General features: G+C 42.9%; 1 protein-coding gene across 1 annotated transcript; it reads left to right on the plus strand.

The window, feature by feature from the left end:
* Positions 1-331: 331 nt before the first annotated feature.
* MAP1LC3B (microtubule associated protein 1 light chain 3 beta) lies at positions 332-15,528 on the plus strand. The gene is made up of 4 exons (XM_068992324.1): positions 332-452; positions 10,527-10,582; positions 12,835-12,941; positions 13,774-15,528. The coding sequence occupies exons 1-4, from the start codon at positions 413-415 to the stop codon at positions 13,946-13,948; spliced, it is 378 nt and encodes a 125-aa protein (XP_068848425.1). The 5' UTR covers positions 332-412; the 3' UTR covers positions 13,949-15,528.
* The last annotated feature ends 410 nt before the right edge of the window (positions 15,529-15,938 follow it).

Raw genomic sequence — 15,938 nt, forward strand, 5'->3', positions numbered from 1 at the left:
GCCCCTGCAGCTCTGCCAGGGAAGCAGCACCGCGCGTCCGCCGGGCACGTGCCCGCGGAGACGGCCAGGTTCCGGGCTCGCGCTCCCCGGGCCCGTCGCCGGTCGCCGCGCGCCCACTCGCTCCCGCGAGCCCTGGCCTGGCCCGTTGCGCATGCGCGCGGCTCGCTCCTCGCCACTCACGCGCTTCGACCTCGCCCCGGCCGCTGCGCGCGGCCCGCTTCCGCCACGCCCGCCATGGCGGCCGCCGCGGCCCGCCCCTGGCCCCGCCTCCCGGGACGCCGCGCAGGTCACCTGACGCGGCTGCGGGCTAAGGAGACACAAGAGAAGTCGCTGTCGCCACCGTCGGAGCTGTCGCCGCCTCCGCCGCCGCCTGGACCCTCCAGCTCGCCGCCCCCACCCAGCGTGCAGCGCCATGCCGTCCGAGAAAACCTTCAAACAGCGCCGAACCTTCGGTGGGTGCCGCGGGCCGGACGCTGTCTGAGGGCCGGCGGGAGCTTCGGGGCCGAGGCAGCGGGGCCCGGCCGAGCTGAGGGGCTCCGGAGAGGGCGGACGGGCGGAGGGCTACGGGGCTGAGGGGCCGAGGCGAGCTGAGGCGGGGGCTGCGGGAAGGCCGGGCCCGGGCGGCCGAGGGAGTCGAGACAGGGAGCCTGACGGGCCGAGGGCCGCCGGGCCTGGGGGTCTGAGGGGCCGAGGGCGCGCTGGCTGGGAGCTGCTGAATCACCTTTCGGCCCGGGCGGCCGGCGGGCTGTGAGCTCGGGGCCGTCAGCGCTCCAGCCGCGGGGTGTTCGGGCCCTCCGACAAGACGAGCGCTAGTGGCGCGGGGGTGCAGTCCTTGTGGGGGAGTCTGGCCCGGCGCCGGGCCGGATTCTCAGAGGTGGTGGCACCGCGGGTGCACGTCTAGGTCACACATGGTCCCTTCAGACGTAAGTACCTCCACGGAGAGGGGTCCTCATGCCCGCCCCTTCCCCTGCAGCCCGCGTGGCTGCGACGTCTTGGTCCTATTTGTGGCACAAGCGCGAGGGTGGGTGGCTCTTCTTCTCACTGGCTAGCGACAGCATTCTTTGACCCCAGCAGCAAATCCGTTCTCTCCCAGTTCGGGCTGGACTCCCTACTTAGCATGCTGGTGTTTGGTGGAAACCGAAAGTAACACCATCACAATACTTACTCCTGCACAAAACCGATGGGGAGGAAGTGATTGGTTAAAGCAAGACAGTGCTGCAATAACAGCGTGGCCTCCTTGTATATCCCCTGTGTAGGGCTTGTTTGTTTATCTCAGGCCAGGTGGAGTAGGGCGGGACCAGCGTTCCTTCCGGTCTTAATCTTCTTTAGGATCTTGAGCAATATCTCTGCTGTCTACTTTGGTCTAGTTTCCTAGAGTCTGGAAAAGAGACAAGCGTTCATTTGAACCTGGATATGGTTTTGTAGATCTCATTATCGATAATTATTTCCTGTGCCTGAGAAACTCCAAAAAATGAAATTCATGTTGATCTGAAGAGCATATCCTTTCAGCCTCTTGAAGCAGTTGGCTGGTTAGCAAGATTTAGAGGTGTCTTTTTTTAAAATAAATTTTGTCTATAGTGACCTTTGTGAACTAAAATATTCGTGAATATTAGTTTTTGTGCATCCCTGGGAGCAGATTTGGAGCGGATTTGCCGTTGTACCTGGCTTCTGTCCTTACTGACTGGCGTTAAAAGTTAACTGGGGACGTTTGTATGGGAAAGATGCCCGTTTTCTCATGACCCCGATACTATAGTTAACTTTCTTTTTGCTTAGAGTACTTTTAGGTTATCTAGAAAAATCCACGAAGAAGAGTAGGTAGTAAGAGTAGGAAAAGTGAGGAATAATGAGAATAAAAGTGGAAATAAATGACAATAAAATAATGAATTAGAAGGAATTCACCTGGTGCCTGTGGCCCTGAGGATAAACCAGCAGGAATGCCTTAGTTTTTCTCCATTTGTGTATGTTGCATATACTGTATCTGTGGGCTTTCCGCTTTGTTCACCTTTATTTACTATCAGTCCTTTTTTTTTTCTCCCTTGTCTCCTGACTCTTGATTCGTTTTGGGGTTTTTTTTTGTACTCTTATTGAGAAATGACATTCATTACTGTGTAAATTGAAGGTATTCAGCGTGGTGACTTGGTTTACGTATCTTATGCAATGACGACTACAGTAGGTTCAACTAACATCAATAAAAAAGGTATATTTTCTCCTTGTTATAAGAACTAGTATTACCCTCTTTTTTTTTTAAAGGGCTTAAAAGTCATTTTGCAGAAGAATATATCATTTAATGGCTATTGCCCTTCCTTGCTATTGATCATGATAATCAGCACTGATAATTTTTTTGTAGCACAGTAAATGAGTCAAATCAGTTCTTTGGAGATACCTTTTTGTAGAACCTAAGACCAGCCCCAGTTAGCTTGAGCAATAAGTACTCTTCCCAAGTGAGTGAGTTGGGTTAATTAAAAATTGAGTATAGCTGTGATAGGATATATTCTACCAGGGTTGAATCTTAGAGCTCACCCAAAACAACTACTTCCTTTTGTAGCCAAGGAAACTGGGTGGGGCCCTGAGAGGTGGAGATCATGGTCCGCCTAGTGGCAAAGTCTGGACTTGCCCTTCAGCCCTTCGGGTAAGAATTCTTCCCATCCTCCAGGAGGCAGCCAGTACATGAAGTGGACTAGCACTGAGTCAAGAGGCAGTGGTGTGTCCTTACAAATATTTTGAATAATTTTGTGAACTTTAAAGTTATACTTGAGCAAATATTTTTGGATTCCGTTTTCTCAAATGTCGTAATTTCACTCTATTTTCTTTTGGGTTGCCCTAGTTTAATAACAGGTCTGTTCTCCTAGACATAATCTGCTGAGATTCAATGTTAAATCTAGATCTTAAGCTTCACCATCAATAACAAAATGGGTCTGCGTTGTCTCAGAAGTTGATGTGGTAGTCTAGAATAAATAACCCCCATTACTCTAACAGGTAGACTGAAGAGTGAGGTTTATGCCAACACCTAGATAACACTCCCTGAGCTTAAGCTATGTCATTCCTGGATGGGTGGGATTTTACATTGTTTATTTCTAGGCATATTGAGGGAAATATTTATTATGCTTCCATTTCACCTTTGTACAAGCCTGAGACCTGGGGGAATACAGAAGTGACTGAAGCCAGGGGCAGTCTGTTGAGAAAGGCAAATGATAAACAGATCATAACAGCGCTAAGAAAGTAACTGAGTGAAAGAAGTGTTCTTTTATGCCGTTGATCAGTGGTGTTGATAATGCTTTTGTTAAATATACTGCTGGCCTCTGAAAACAGCCTTCTACTCAAAGAGGCTTGAGCATATACCATATTTATATTTAATTACTCCAGGCTTACCACTGGATTTTCATTGCAGCTGGCCAGGACGCTAATGATATTCCTCTAGAATTTTGGTACTACTCTTGTCATCTTAAGGAAGTCACTTGTCTTCCTCAGTTGTCCCACCTTTAATGAAAATGATCATTTTTGCCTTCCTTTTTGGACCATATTTTGGGGATGAATCAAGATAAAGCTTTGACACTATAGTTTGAAGCCGCACATTTAGAGCCCTTTTGCTTTTCCCTTCTCCACTTAACCATAATAAACCTGTTCTCCTTATATAAAAAATCTTTCATCCTTAAGTCTGAGTGATTCCTTTTTAGTTCAGTCCAGTTGTGTCCAACTCTTTGCAAACCCATGAACTGCAGGACACCAGGCTTCCCTGTCCATCACCAACTCTTAAAGCTTGTTCAAACTCATGTCCATCTAGTTGGTGATGCCATGTGATTCCTTTTACCTTCAATTTATTTGGATAAACTTTTAAATGTGAAACATCTCAGGGTATGTGAAACTTATTATTTATTGGCTGCAGTGATGTAAATAAATTATGATTTCCCTTTGCTTGTGAAATCTGCTCTGACAAGGTAAAGATTTAAGAGGGCTGGTAGTGGAGTATAGGTGGTTCAGCATCTTTTCTGGGATAAAACATAAGGACAGCTGAGAGAAGTGATGCAATACCAGCGACACCCCAGAAACAGAGAGGAGCTCAAAGGATGATATAAAGAAAAACTCCACCTTTATGTCTCTTCTGCTTGACCGTACTGTCCTGAACACTGTGGCTCACTTTGTGTGTGTGTAACTCACTTCTGACACCAGACATAAGTATTTTTCCAAACATCAAGCAATTCAGCTCATTGTCCTGTTTAACTCAGTTGTGACACTACCTGGTGATAGCCTCAGATCCAACAGGTTAAGGGCTCTATCCTGCCTGACCCCTCCCCCCATCAAAGGCTAATTGCAAGTGCTCTAATTAGTTATAAATCAGTTTTCCAAGACCACTTTGTGTTTGACTAAATTGCTAGAGTGGCTCACAGTATTTTAATTACTAGATTATCAGATTATCATTAGGTTTATACAAAAGTAATTGCAGGTTTGGACCCTGAATTTTAAATCATTATAGCTTAACACATCCTTATGACATAAACGCATCCTTATTAATCAAAATAGAAAGCATTACAATCAATACATTTTTGCCAACGAGAAATAAGTTTATTCCTGTAGTATAAAAATCCGTCCTTCAGGATTCAGGGAACTCTTGGAAAGCATTTTCTGCCTCCTGCTGGTTGTGGAAATGTTTTCCCTCCAAAAAGTTGTCAAGATGCTTGAAGAAGTGGTAGTTGGTTGGCGAGAGGTCAGGTGAATATGGTGGATGAGGCAAAACTTCGTAGCCCAATTCATTCAACTTCTGAAGCATGGATTGTGCAACTTGCAGTTGGGTGTTGTCATAGAGAATTGGCCCCATTCTGTTGATCAATACCTGCAGCAGTCGTTGCAGTTTCCAGTGCATTTCATCAGTTTGCTGAGCATAGTTTTCAGATGTAATGATTTCACTGGGATTCAGAACAGCAGTGGATCAGATGGGCAGCAGGCCATCAAAGTGACTGACCTTCCCAAAGTTTGACTATGGGAAGTGCTTTGGGGCTTCTTCCTCCTCGAGAAGGAAATGGCAACCCAGTCTAGTACTCTTGCCTGGAAAATCTCATGGATAGAGGAGCCTGGTGGGCTGCAGTCCATGGGGTCGCAAAGAGTTGGGCACAACTGAGCGACTAACACACCTGGAGCTGCTTCTTGGTCCAGCCACTGAGCTGGTAGTCAGTCACTGGTTGTCATATAAAATCCACTTTTTGTCACTCGTCACAACGCAGTCAAGAAATGCTTCTTTGTTTTTGCATAGAATAAGAGAAGACAATACTTTAGAATGATGATTTTTTTTATTTTCAGTCTGCTAACTCAGCGTTCAAAAAACTAAGATCATAGCATCCAGTTCTATCACTTCGTGGCAGATAGATGGGGAAAAAGTGGAAACAGTGACAGATTTTATTTTCCTGGGCTCCAAAATCGCTGCGGATGCCCACTGCAGCCATGAAATTAAAAGACACCTGCTCCTTGGAAGAAAAAGCTGTGATCAACCTAGACAGCATATTAAAAGGCAGATATCACTTTGCCGGCAAAGGTCCATATAGTCAAAGCTGTGGTTTTCCGGTGGTCATGTGTGGATGTGAGAGTTGGACCATAAAAAAGGCTGAGCATGGAAGGATTGATGCTTTTGAACTGTGGTGCCAGAGAAGACTCTTGAGAGTGCCTTAGACAGCAAGGCGATCAAACCAGTCAATCCTAAAGGAAATCAACCCTGAATATATTCACTGGAAGGACTGATGCTGAAGCTTTAATACTTTGTCCATGATGCGAAGAGCTGACGCATTGGAAAAGACCCTGATGCTGGGAGCGATTGAGGGCAGCAGGAGAAGGGGATGACAGGATGAGATGGTTGGATGGCATCACTGGCTCAACGGACATGAATTTGAGCAAACTCCCGCAGAAGGGAAGGACAGGAAAGCCTGGTGTGCTAAAGTCCATGGGGTCAGAAAGAGTCAGACACGACTTAGCAACTAAACAACATGAGGCACCCACTTATTGAGCTTTTCACCTTTACAGTTTGCTTCAAATGCTGAAGGACCATAGAATGGTTGACGTTGAGTTCTTTGGCAGTTTCTCTTGCAACTTCAGTGATCCTTCAATTGGTCATTGTCAACCTCTGATGCCTGGCCACTACCATCTTCATCTTCAAGGCTTTCATCTCCTTGGCAAAACTTCTTCGAACCACCAAAGCACTGTACATTTGTTAGCAGTTGGCCCAAATGTGTTGTTGATGCTGCAAGTTATCTCTGATGTTTTATGACCCATTTTGAACTCATTAAAAAATTGCTCAGATTTGCTTTCTGTACATCATTTCTATAGTCTGAAATAGATATAAAATAATGGCAACCTGCGGGGGACCGCCCGTAAAGGGTTAAGTCTTGGGAGCTGCTCGGCAGGTATGCAGAGCCTTAGGCATTGTTCCTAAGCTCCCTGTCCCGCCACCCTTGAAGAATTTTTATAGCCCTTAAGGTCAGGATGTCTTGCAACATGTCATAGAAGATAGATTACTTAGTATACTCTGTACACAATGGTAAGGGTCTAGTGATTGTATCCTGAGGTTAAAAAATAATCTTGTACATGTCTTAAGTCACGTACATTATCCTATAAATACTATAGCCTAATAAAGAAAGGCATCAGCCAATTGTGGTCTGATCCTCTCAACCCCATCTTTTGTCTCTCTCTTATTTTTCTTAGCGGGGACGCTCCGTTCTCTCCCTGTGCAGGTGCAACTCTTGCTTGTGCTGGCCGCGGCAGCAACCCACTCCAGCGTTCTTGCCTGGAAAATCCCAGGGACGGGAGAACCTGGTTGGCTGCTGCCTATGGGGTCGCACAGAGTCGGACATGACTGAAGCAACTTAGCAGCAGCAGTAGCAATGCTATTAGCAAAGAAACAAAGTGAGAAATGCACATTAAAATGATATATAGCATAACCACATTTATTTCAGAATGTATTCCAGTATCAAATGGTGAGGTTCAACAGTGCAAAACAGCAATTACTTTTGCACCAACCTAATATGAAGGCTATGAAAGCCTGCCAGGGAACAGCTGAAGGAAGAGATGCATGGGTAAGGAAGAGTGCTGAACACAGGAGTTTCTGTCTCCTTGGAGTTTGGTAATTGCACTCTCCTGCCACCCAGAAGCTCTCCAAACCATTTGTATTAATAAATAAATTTGATCACTTTTTAGATTCTACATGTAAATGATATCATATGATACTTGTTTTTCCTCTGACTTACTCAATATGATAATCTCTAGATCCATCCATGTTGTTGCAGGTGACATTATTTCATTTGAATAGCAGAGCATTTATTAACCATTTACTGTGTGCAGATATTTGCAAGGGGTGTACCAGTGATCTCATCGAATCTTTAATTTTTCATTATGATTTATTATGGATATTAAATATAGTTCCCTAACTATAAATAGGACCTTGTTTATGCATTCTTTATGTAGTAGTTTGCATCGGCTGATACCAAACTCCCAATCTAACACTCCCCCTCCTCCCTGCCCTTTGGCAACCACAAGTCCATTCTGTATGTGTTTCAACCTATTTCTATTTCATAGATAAGTTCATTTGTGTCATATTTTAGGTTTCACATATTAGTGATATCATATGTTTGTCTTTTCTCTTACTTTGTTTAGTATGATAATCTCTAGGTCTATCTATGTGGCTGTAGATGGCATTATTTCATACTTCTTTTTGGCTGAATAATACTCCGTTGTATGTATATACCACATCTTTATCCATTCCTCTGGTGATAGACACTTAGGTTGCTTTTCTGTCTGGTCTGTCATGAATAGTGCTGCTGTGAACATTGGGGTGCATGTATCTTTTCAAATTAGTTTTCTTTAGATATATATATGCTCAGGAGTGGGATTGCAGGGTCATATGGTAGTTCTGATGCTGGGAGCCAGCGTGAGGAATTCCACCCGTGACAAGGTCATGCGGCAGAGCTCTGATGGCAAGGCTAATCAGACCTCAGATTTTCCCCGTGGAATTTTCTGAGCATCCACCCCCCCAAAAATAAGAATCTGCCTGCTTTTCCACTCTTCTGATATTCTCTGGAAAAAGTCAATTCAGGGCTTTAGTCTTCTGCATTTGAAAGTGTTTCAATCCCAAAACCCCTCTGATGGCTTTCTAGCCTGCCTGCAGGACTCGTACAGCTGCGCATGTGATTGTTTGAGGCCTCCTGACCGCAGGAGGCACAGGAAGCTTAAAACATCCTAGGAATGTAGGGGCTTCTGAAGAGTCAAAATCATTAGAATAGGACTGATTAAAAGTTTCATTTGTTGAGCCAATACTTGCTGCCAAATTTTCATATCCTTTATTTTTAGATATAGTTGGTATATAGAAATACAAGTGGTAGACCTGGTATTAGCAACATTAGATCTTTGAGTTCAGTACCTTCTTTGTTATAACTAACCCACTGCGCCTTTGTTCTACAGAGATGTAACTTTAGCGCTTTAAGGAGATGCAGATTAAAGAAAAACACTTAGGGGAAACGAAATTAACATTCATTAAGGAAGAGAGCCAAAAAGTGTTAACAAGCCTCTTGGTCAGAAGATAATGTAAATCACCTGAGACCTTTTGTATACAAAAAGATATACAGAAAGAGTCTGGGCTGCTAACGCTACATAATTTTGTATTACCCATTGATCTCTATGTATAATCAAAAGTATAAAAGGCCTTGAAGGACAATGGAAGGGGAGCCAGTCACTGGACTGGTTTCCCCCGTGTCTCCTGTTTACTTTAATTTCAGACTGAATTCCCATCTGGGGCGTGGAGGCTCACTCTGTCTACTTACTTGTCCTGGCTTTTAAGATCCCTAAGAGAGAGGGCCCAAGGCGGGGCACTCTCCAATATTCAAACGGGCGCCGGCGGCCTAACGTAGATGGTGCAAGCTCCTTGTCTGGAACTTTATTGGTTTTCCACGTAACCCAAGTTAATCAGCCTCTTCTCTCCACTTAATCTTCCTACTACACTATTTCTTCCTAATCTAATCTTATATTAATAAATAAATAAGTCTTCCTCACCGACTGTCCACCCTTCGAATTCCCTGGATCCACCGGGACTGGACCCCGGCATTCTGCTTTTTGTTTTTTTGAGGCACTCCTTACTGTTTTCCATAGTGGCTGCACCAGCTTACATTCCCTCCAACAGTAGTGGGGTTCCCTTTTCTCCACACCCTCTCCAGCATTTATTTGTAGGCTTTTTAATGATGGCCATTCTGATCGGTGTAGATGATAAATCATTGTAGTTTTGATATATGATAATTATTAGTCATGTTGAGCATCTTTTTGTGTGCCTGTTGGATGTCTGTGTAGAAATGTCTGTGTAGGTCTTCTGCTTGTTTTTTAATTGGATTGTTTGTTTTGTTGTTGAGTTGTATGAACTGTTTGTATATTTTGGAAATTAAGCCCTTGTCAGCTGCATCATTTGCAGATATTTTTCTCCCCCTCTGTAGGTTATCGTTTTGTTCCTTTAAATGTTTCCTTTGCTGTGCAAACGCTTGTAAATTTGATTAGGTCCTGTTTGTTTAGTTTTGCTTTTACTTTTATTGCCTTGGGAGACTAAGAAAACACTGTGAAGATTTATGTCAGGGAATGTTTTACCTATATTGTATTCTAGGAGTTTTATGGGGTCCTCTCTTACATTTAGGTCTTTAAACCATTTTGAGTTTATTTTTGTGAATAGTAAGAGTGTGTTCTAACTTCACTGATTTACATATAGCTGTCCAGATTTTCCAGTACCACTTGCTGAAGAGACATTTTTCCATTGTATGTTCTTGCCTTCTTTGTCAAAGATTAATTGATTGTAGGTGTGTGGATTTATTTCTGGGTGCTCTGTTCTGTTCCACTCATCCATATGTCTGTTTTTGTTCGACTAACACAGTTTTGATTACCATAGCTTTGTAGAATTGTCTGAAGTGTGGAAGGTTATTCCTCTTGCTTTGTTCTTTTTCTTCAGGATTGCTTTGGCAATTCTGGGTCTTCTATGGTTCTATATAGATTTTAGGATTATTTGGTCTAGTTCTGTGCAAGGGTAACTTGATAGGGATTACATTAAATCTGTAGATTGTGTAGTGTGGCTCCTTTAACAATATTCTTCCATTGCAAGAGCATGGGATGTATTTCCATTTCTTTGAATCAACATTTTATTAATGTTTTATAGCCCTCAGTGTATAAGTGATTAACCTCTTTGGTCAGGTTTATTCCCAAGTTTCATTTTGTTTTTGATGCAGCTTTAAAAGATGAACATATATATATATATATATATATTTTACATTACCTTACTGATAGTTAATTGTTAATGTAGAGAAATGCAACCAATCTCTGTATGTTAATCTTGCATACTAACCTTTGCGAGATAGGAGGTGTTCGTGTTTGGTTTCTCTCAGTTCTAGGGAAGATGTTTTTACTGCTTTGCTCTGCCACAGCTAAGGATAGGTGGGTTCAGATATGGAAGTCTACCAGTGCCGAAAATAAGTTGGATTTTTGGCCCTTAATAATGCCGGTGTTTCTTCCTTTCTTTGCAGAACAAAGAGTAGAAGATGTCCGACTTATCCGAGAGCAGCATCCTACCAAAATCCCGGTAGGCCATCTCTGTTTCAGTTATTGTTAATGTACACAGAAGGGAGCACTGCTTCAGTAGTCTTCTCCATGTGACTGCCTGATGGGCTTCTGCAGGAATCTACACCCATGCGACCAGTGTGTTCGTTTAGTGACCTGGAATGGAGGCATCCTCATCTGCAGTGTAATCGGATCACTGTTTCCTCCCAAGTCTGAGTCTGCTGCCTTGATGTTACACACTTCACAAGCCACGTAAATTTTACTTGGTAGAGAAGGGATAAGGGGGCTAGATCTGTTGATACTTTATCAAAGAAGGGTGGTGTCCACCTTCTTCTGAAGGAAGCAGAGACTACAACTGTGGGAGAATCAGTATCTCTCAAGACTTAACTGTGACTGTACAGCCCAGGCTGCCCGACTTGGCCCCAGAGAAAGAAGACTTCTTATGTTCGGTTTCTTTGCAGGAGATGGGGGAAAAGATGCTGCTCCTGTAGTGTCAGGGCCTACATGTGCTGTGCCCTGGGTCCTTTGGTGGTGGACCTTAAATAGGTTTCTTTTGTGACACTAGGTCTAGAGAGAAATGGTCAAGGAGCTTTTGGCTTCAGACAGAGGATGAATTGTGGCCCTAGGTTCAGGGTTACTAAGTGATCTCGGGCTAATTACTAAAATTCTGAGAGCAGCTGCTGTATCTTCATCTGTAAAATGGGAAGAGAATCCCATCCCACGTGGCTGGGAAGATGTGCATAATTCTGGGGACATGACTGTCACCTCTTACAGACTGCATCCACTGCTGACTTCTGCAGAAGCTTCCATAGTTGGCTTTCTGATTGATCATTTCATACCAAAGTGAGGGAAGAGAAGATGGGAAGATCTGGGATTAGGGTTGTGACGTAGACAGAAGAGACAACAGGAAGGGTCTGCTCAGCAGGGCAGGAATGTAGGATTCTGTACTTAAACGTATGTTTGCTATGTTTCTTAGACTGGTTGGAAATTTCAGTCTGTCTTCACGCTTAGGCCTACATATGACCTGGGCATGAGGTTTCTGGGTAATTTCCCTAATTTTAAGGTTTTTCTTCACTTTTTGAGTACCTGTTGTGTCTGTTTGCTAGCAGGTACTTGTCAGTCATTGGAATCAGAATAACCAGCCCAACAGTCCACCAGTATTGTTCCATAACCTCCTTTTGAAATATGAATGTTTACATACATTTTCAGTCATCTTTTTGCTAGCACTTCCAGGTTTCTTGCAGAAGTCATATTCATACTTGCAGATACCATGTTTTAAACATACTTCATAGATCAAGAAACCCACTCCAGTGTTCTTGCCTGGAGACTCACAGGGACGGGGGAGCCTGGTGGGCTGCTGTCTGTGGGGTCACACAGAGTTGGACACGACTGAAGTGACTTAGCAGCAGCAGCAGCAACATAGATAAAGAAAGCTATTGATCTTGCCAGGGAAGGTGACGACATCTTGGCTTGCCTTACAGAACCTCATGTAGGCCCCATACAGTGGAACAGCATATATATGAGCATTTAAACTCTCCTAAAGATTTCCCATTCCTGCCTTACAACTTCTTGTTATAACAGCAGGCTAAAGAATTGCTCTACATGGGGAAGGCTATCCATGGTACTCAGTAAATAGGTAATACTAAGGCTCATGGGCAGTCACTGGTCTGCAGTCATAGCTTATGTAATGTGGCTTAACCACTAAAAAACAATTCTTTTCCTTTATAGGAAGGAAGTATGGCAAGAAGCTAGTGGATTTAAGTTGTAATGTGGAACTATTTTGGATCACTGCATAGTTCAAGATTCTTTTAAAACTCATTTTTTAAAAAAGCAAAGATATCTTATCAAAATGACAGAATCTCTGAGAAGTCTGCAAAAAAAAATTGTCTCAGCTAATCGTGGTCTCTAGTTGTCAGATATTTACTTAGTGTTTGAGTCTATTACCATAGTTAAGATCTTAAAGTTTTGTTAAAACTCTCGTCATGTCTGGAATTGGTGTAGACGGAGATCATTAAAGCTGGTACCCAGCATCTCTGTTCTTTTAAGGCTTGGGGTCTTTTTCTGACTAGGTAGTGTATTTTCATAGTTCCAAATAACAGAAGGCGCAGCAAGCTTTCCCCAGCTGGTGGCTGCCCTGCCCCGTATCCCATAAGGAACAAGTGTGCTTTTGTAAACCCTGTTTTGGCATGTGCCAGTTACAACAAAGGAAGTATTTTAACTACTTTTCATTATTAATGGCTATTTTAAAAACCACTTTTGTGGCTTCCTTTCTAGGTAATAATAGAACGATACAAAGGTGAGAAACAGCTTCCTGTCCTGGATAAAACAAAGTTCCTGGTGCCTGATCATGTCAACATGAGTGAGCTCATCAAGATAATAAGGTATTTAATAATCTTTTAAACTTATTTCTTCGGGTAACTTCTCATTCTTTAACAGGCTTACAGATAAATCTGCCATCTAGTTCTGATAAAAATATATGCAACTAAATAAAACTATAAGGTGTTTCATTTCTGAGTCTTCAGATTTCTTACCTGCTGAATCTCAAATCCCTTCTGATTGTTTCATCCTGACATCCATGTAGATACTACTTGGGCTCAGTAGTTTGGTGCATGGGCTTAATTAGTTGCTACCACAAAGCATGTGGAATCTCCCCGGACCAGGGATTCAACCTTTTTCCCCTGCATTAACAGATTCTTATCCATTGCGCCACCAGGCAAGTCCAGCATACTAGTTTAAAACTGGCTTAAGTAATGTAGTAAGAATCATCTATCAAGGATTATCGTTAATACGTATCATGCATATAGTCATAGAAAACATTTTGTGCTTTGTGAGAAGAAATTCAAATCATCAGTTAAGTCATATTGCATTTTGCCAGGAGCAACATTAGCAAAATCTTTATACTTTTATGGGATTCCCTGGTGCCTCAGACAGTAAAGCGTCTGCTCACAATGTGGGAGACCCGGGTTCGATCCCTGGGTTGGGAAGATCCCCTGGAGAAGGAAATGGCAACCCACTCCAGTACTCTTGCCTAGAAAATTCCATGGATAGAGGAGCCTGGTGGGCTAGTCCATGGTGTCGCAAAGGTCAGACACAACTGAGTGACTTCACTTTCACTTAACTTTATACTTTTATACTAATCCAATGTGGGTGATATTTTGTACATTCTCCCTGTGTACTGATGTATCAATATTTCTTCACGTTTTCTTTCAACAGAAGGCGCTTACAGCTCAATGCTAATCAAGCCTTCTTCCTGTTAGTGAATGGGCATAGCATGGTGAGTGTGTCCACTCCGATTTGTGAAGTGTATGAAAGCGAGAAGGATGAAGATGGATTCCTGTATATGGTATACGCCTCTCAGGAGACTTTTGGAATGAAATTATCTGTGTAAGACTAAAAGAAAAATGCGTCTGTTACAGAATTTTTTAAACCCTTACCAAGGAATAAAAAAGGGATGTTACCAACTGAGGTTGATCAGTTCATCTAATCACCGATCATCAAAACAGTAGTTTCCTGCCTAGGAGATTTAGGAAGTTGTTTTTTTTGTACTTCAAGCAGAAAAACTGAGCTCCAAGTGAGCACATTCACCTTTGGGAAACCTTATTATTTAACCTAGGCTATCTTGTTTTTTAAATTTAATGTTTAAAAATAAAATACTTTGCATTATAAGTTGCCACTAAAATAGACCTTCAAGTTAATGTTTTTCTTTTCCCCAAAAGAAACTTGCAGTTTTGAGCATTCAGCGAGACATTGTCTTCTCTAGGTTCATAGAAGCTGCCAACTTCTATAGAAGGGTTTGCAGTCAGCTGGAGGACGTTCCTTGAGAGGATCTTAAGTATATGTTGTCAGGTGTAGCCACCCACCCCCAATGCATTTGCCATAATAGTTGGCAGAAAACAGGGTGAATGGGGGTGTACAGGAAATAAGGAAACCATGCTGCTGTCCAGGGTCCCCACTTGCTAGGAAGTGTGTTTCAAGTTAGCACTCTCGTTCCAGAGTTCTCATTTGGTTTGTTCTCTAGAAAGTAACACAGAAGAACACCACTGCTCAATAGGAACCTTGAATAATTTATAATTTTGGTCAAGTTTCTCAGAAGGCCTAGAGAAAGACATTTTTTGTTTTGAATATTCTCTTAAGAGCTCAGAATGGTGCCTGCTTTGATAAACAAGCAGTTACATGGGCTTCATTCTTTGGGACAAAGGTAGAAAACTGCAGGATACTGAAACTAAAAGCGTTGAAATTCAGATGCGCGTCTTCTGCCTTTTGGCTTGTAGCTGTAGATGATCCATGTTTTATGTTGTGTGTGACTAAAATCTGTTATTAAAACATTTTTAAGAGTATTTCAGTTGTGACTGTTAGGTCAGGCAGTCATCAGAGCACTCCCACTCCATGTGCATGTCACTTTTGAAAATAGCAAAAGGAAACATTCTTCACAGATATTAATGTCAAACGTTAAACATTTTTGAAGTCCAGCTAGAGTAAATAACGAGTGCTTCCTACCTGCATGGGGTTCACTATGTACCATTTTTTGTGAGAGCTGCCATAGAGGATCACAGACCCACTTGAGACTGTACACGCAGCAGGCCACCATTCCCCCTTGTGTATCTAGATGTGTGTGGAAAACCTGTATCTGTTAGTGGCAGTTATTCACTGTAATTGAAGAAAAAGCAATATTACTGCATACGGGCACTCAGCCCCATCTACTCTTCCTGCTGCATGCATCTGTCCACATGTAACTTCTAACATGTATATTTTTACACTCTGTACATTCTTAATTAGCCTGTCTTGTGTAGATTGTGTACATCATTATATCTGACATTCTTGTAACTACTGTGTGATCAATAAGATTCCTATAAGAAACTCTGCTTTTTAAAGACAAAAATACCGTGCTGAGAGGGCTGACTTAACTTATATCCCACATTAATGGGTGGTCACTCTATTTATAGGATCTTTAAACCATTTTTAATGAACTAAGGTGAATAAAGGCACAACTAAAAACCATCATCAAAGTTCAAGTTAATGGCTTAGTATTTGAGACTTGCAGTCTGTACTATCCAAAGCCAAGTGGATAATACCCTTCCGAGTGAGGAGTGTTGAGGCTGGTCTCACTGTGGGTGGAGGGACACCCACCTCTAAAGGTCCCTGCCTTATGAGCAAGAGACCTTGCTCCACCTTGCTCACGTCGGTCAGTGTCCTGCCTTCAGGAGACTCAGTTCTCTTCAGATTACGGATGTGTCACTGTGTGTGTTGCGGGGGGGGGGGGGGGGGGGGGGGGTGCTGGAGGTAGTTGTTTTGTGGGAATAAGCACTTGAAAACCTGCTCTAAATGAACTTAAAGTACAACACAGCAAGTATTGACTGTGTGTGGGGTGTGGTCTGGAA

The sequence above is a fragment of the Capricornis sumatraensis genome, chromosome 20 (assembly GCF_032405125.1).
Source record: "Capricornis sumatraensis isolate serow.1 chromosome 20, serow.2, whole genome shotgun sequence".
Taxonomy (NCBI): domain Eukaryota; kingdom Metazoa; phylum Chordata; class Mammalia; order Artiodactyla; family Bovidae; genus Capricornis; species Capricornis sumatraensis.